The sequence below is a fragment of the Lactuca virosa genome, chromosome 6, assembly GCF_052849685.1.
Source record: "Lactuca virosa cultivar CGN04683 chromosome 6, Lactuca_virosa_CGN04683_v6, whole genome shotgun sequence".
In the NCBI taxonomy this organism is placed as follows: Eukaryota; Viridiplantae; Streptophyta; class Magnoliopsida; order Asterales; family Asteraceae; genus Lactuca; species Lactuca virosa.
The window spans coordinates 198855297-198857918 of NC_136431.1; the positions used below are offsets into that span (position 1 = coordinate 198855297).

Sequence of the window (2622 nt, forward strand, 5' to 3'; positions counted from 1 at the left end):
CTGATGAAATCATTGCTCTCATTAAGAATGGGAAGTCCTCTATGATCACAAAGTAAAATAATTGCATAGTGATCATGGAACTGAATTCAGAAACTCATCTCTGGAATATTTTTTCTCTGTCTCTGGAATCTCTCAGAACTTTTTAGAAGTTAGAACTCCCCAACAAAATGGTATTGTAGAAAGAAGAAACATAACTCTTATTGAAGCTGGCAGAACTCTGGTTGTAGAAGCTACTCTTTTATTTTCATTTTGGGCTGAAGCTATCAATACAACATGTTATACTCAAAACCGGTATATTCTTGTCAAACGTCATGGGAAAACTGCTTATGAGCTAATGAAAGGAAGAAAATCAGACATTTCTTATTTTCATGTGTTTGGATGTGTTTGTTACATCTTGAATCAAAGAGATTAGAGTTCGAAGTTTGAGGCTAAAGTTGATGAGGGGTTGTTTCTAGGATACTCCACTGTATCCAAGGCTTTCCGAGTATTTAATCTTTCAAGACAAGTTGTTGAAGAACAATTCATTTCACCTTTGATGAGGATTGATTCATTCATGATCGATTTGATCACCCCTCGCAATTCTAAATGAACTTTGTTCCAGTCCTTCAGACCCAATTCCTTAGCTATTGTCAAATGATGTTGATCCCATTATTCCCAATGTTGATCAATTAATTTGTCCTCGGCCTATCCCTGAAGATCAGCCTGTTGTTCATGAAGAATCTGATTCATCATATCAGGAAGACTCTACCCAAAGCAATACAAATGAAAGTTCTAATCCAAGAATCCTTCGAGATCATCTAGAATCTTAAATCATTGGAGATGTGAATTCTGGGATTCTCACTCGTGGCAAAGCCAACAACAACTCTTGCATGTTTGTTAACTCCATCTCAATGATTGAACCAAAGAAAGTCGTTGAGGCATTGAAAGAGGCTGATTGGATTAAGGCCATGAAAGATGAGATAAATGAATTTGAACGTCATCATGTGTGGACACTTGTTCCCAAACCTCAAGGAAAGACTATCATTGGTACTCGTTGGGTTTTTATGAACAAAATGTCTAAAGATGGAATCGTAATAAGGAACAAATCTAGGCTTGTGGCTGAAGGTTTTTTTCAGCTTAAAGGGTTAAACTATGATGAAACATTTGCTCCTGTTGCAAGACTTGAAGCAATTCATCTGTTTCTAGCTTTTGCCTCCTTCAAAAACTTCAAAGTCTATGAAGTGGATGTCAAGACTGCCTTTCTACATGGAGTCACTACAATAAAAATACCCTTTAACGAAGATGACGCGCATTTGCGTGACGACGCGCATTTGCGTGTCGTAACCTTATGAGGGATATTTACCACTTGCATTGTGTATTATTGATGCCACTGTCATAACGGAAGACGACACACATTTTTGCATGTCATAACTTTAAATGTTTGAAAAAATATATATTTTTATAGGTTTATTATTTCTTTCAAATTAAATGACAATTAATGTTCCATTATAGAAAATAATATTTCATACACAAGAAAAGACAATCCATTTCACATTATATAAGTATTTCAAATTCAAATAATCTCTCAAATGCTAAATAAATGTAATACATTGCATGTTTCACATATAAAATGTAAAAAAAATAAAAATTCCTAGTGTCATTGGTTTGCCACAAAGGGTATCATGTAAAATGTTGAACGTGGTGACATGGGCAGTTGTCCACCTCGTGGTATGGATGGCAAGTTCCTAGAGCATTAGTCAAAAGTGAAAAAGTGACAACCTGGATAGACACAAATAACATGTTAGAAATAAAGATAAAAATTTATGAAGACGTAACAAAACAAAAGAAAAAACAGCTTAAATTTTGATAAACTTTTGTTGAATTTAGACTTTAAAATTAAAAAACTTAGCTTACTGCTATAAAAACACCATAAATAAAGATAGTTGCCCTACCTCATCGCCAAAACATTATATCTTATACATAAACATATGGTTTCATTTTCATGATTTATAAAAAAGACTAAAATACCCTTCAATTGTCTATGAACGTACTGATAATTGCATTGAATTTTGACATGATGATATATGGATGAAAAATATAAAAATTGTATATTTTAAAAATCTAGAAATAAGCATGTTGACTTTCACACAATCCAAAATTGCCACTTAAGTCACTGGTAAAACCCATGATAGTTTCTAAGTATACATACTTTGTTGTTTTTCTCCTTTGATAGCCATATAGACATAACATTTGTCTGACTCAATAACAAAAACACTACATAGACCCACACATATTTGGTCCACAAATGTGGAAAAAAGTAAACAGGTGTTGAACAGATAGCCTTTCGGTCAACGGTGTCATTTTGACTCTATTTATAAACACGAATGTACGAGTTTTTTGTTAATTTTTTGTTATTCTAAACTAAAACGATATATATATATATATATATATATATATATATATATATATATATATATATATATATATATATATATATTCTTACCAAGCAAAGTTAAATCGCTCTTTGATTGCACCATTGCAGCTAAATTCACCAATATTTTAATGGTTACTTGCCCACAAAAAAAATAGAAACTGGTAAATGTAAAAAAAAATCCAAATTTGGCACAAAGTAGAGGTGTAAAA

The 2622-nt window shown here is 32.4% G+C and overlaps 1 protein-coding gene across 1 annotated transcript; it reads left to right on the forward strand.

The window, feature by feature from the left end:
• The first annotated feature begins 890 nt into the window (after positions 1-890).
• LOC145122212 (putative mitochondrial protein AtMg00820) lies at positions 891-1331 on the forward strand. Its single transcript, XM_079057852.1, has one exon. It carries the CDS (start codon positions 891-893, stop codon positions 1329-1331), a length of 441 nt encoding a protein of 146 aa, XP_078913978.1.
• Positions 1332-2622: the final 1291 nt, after the last annotated feature.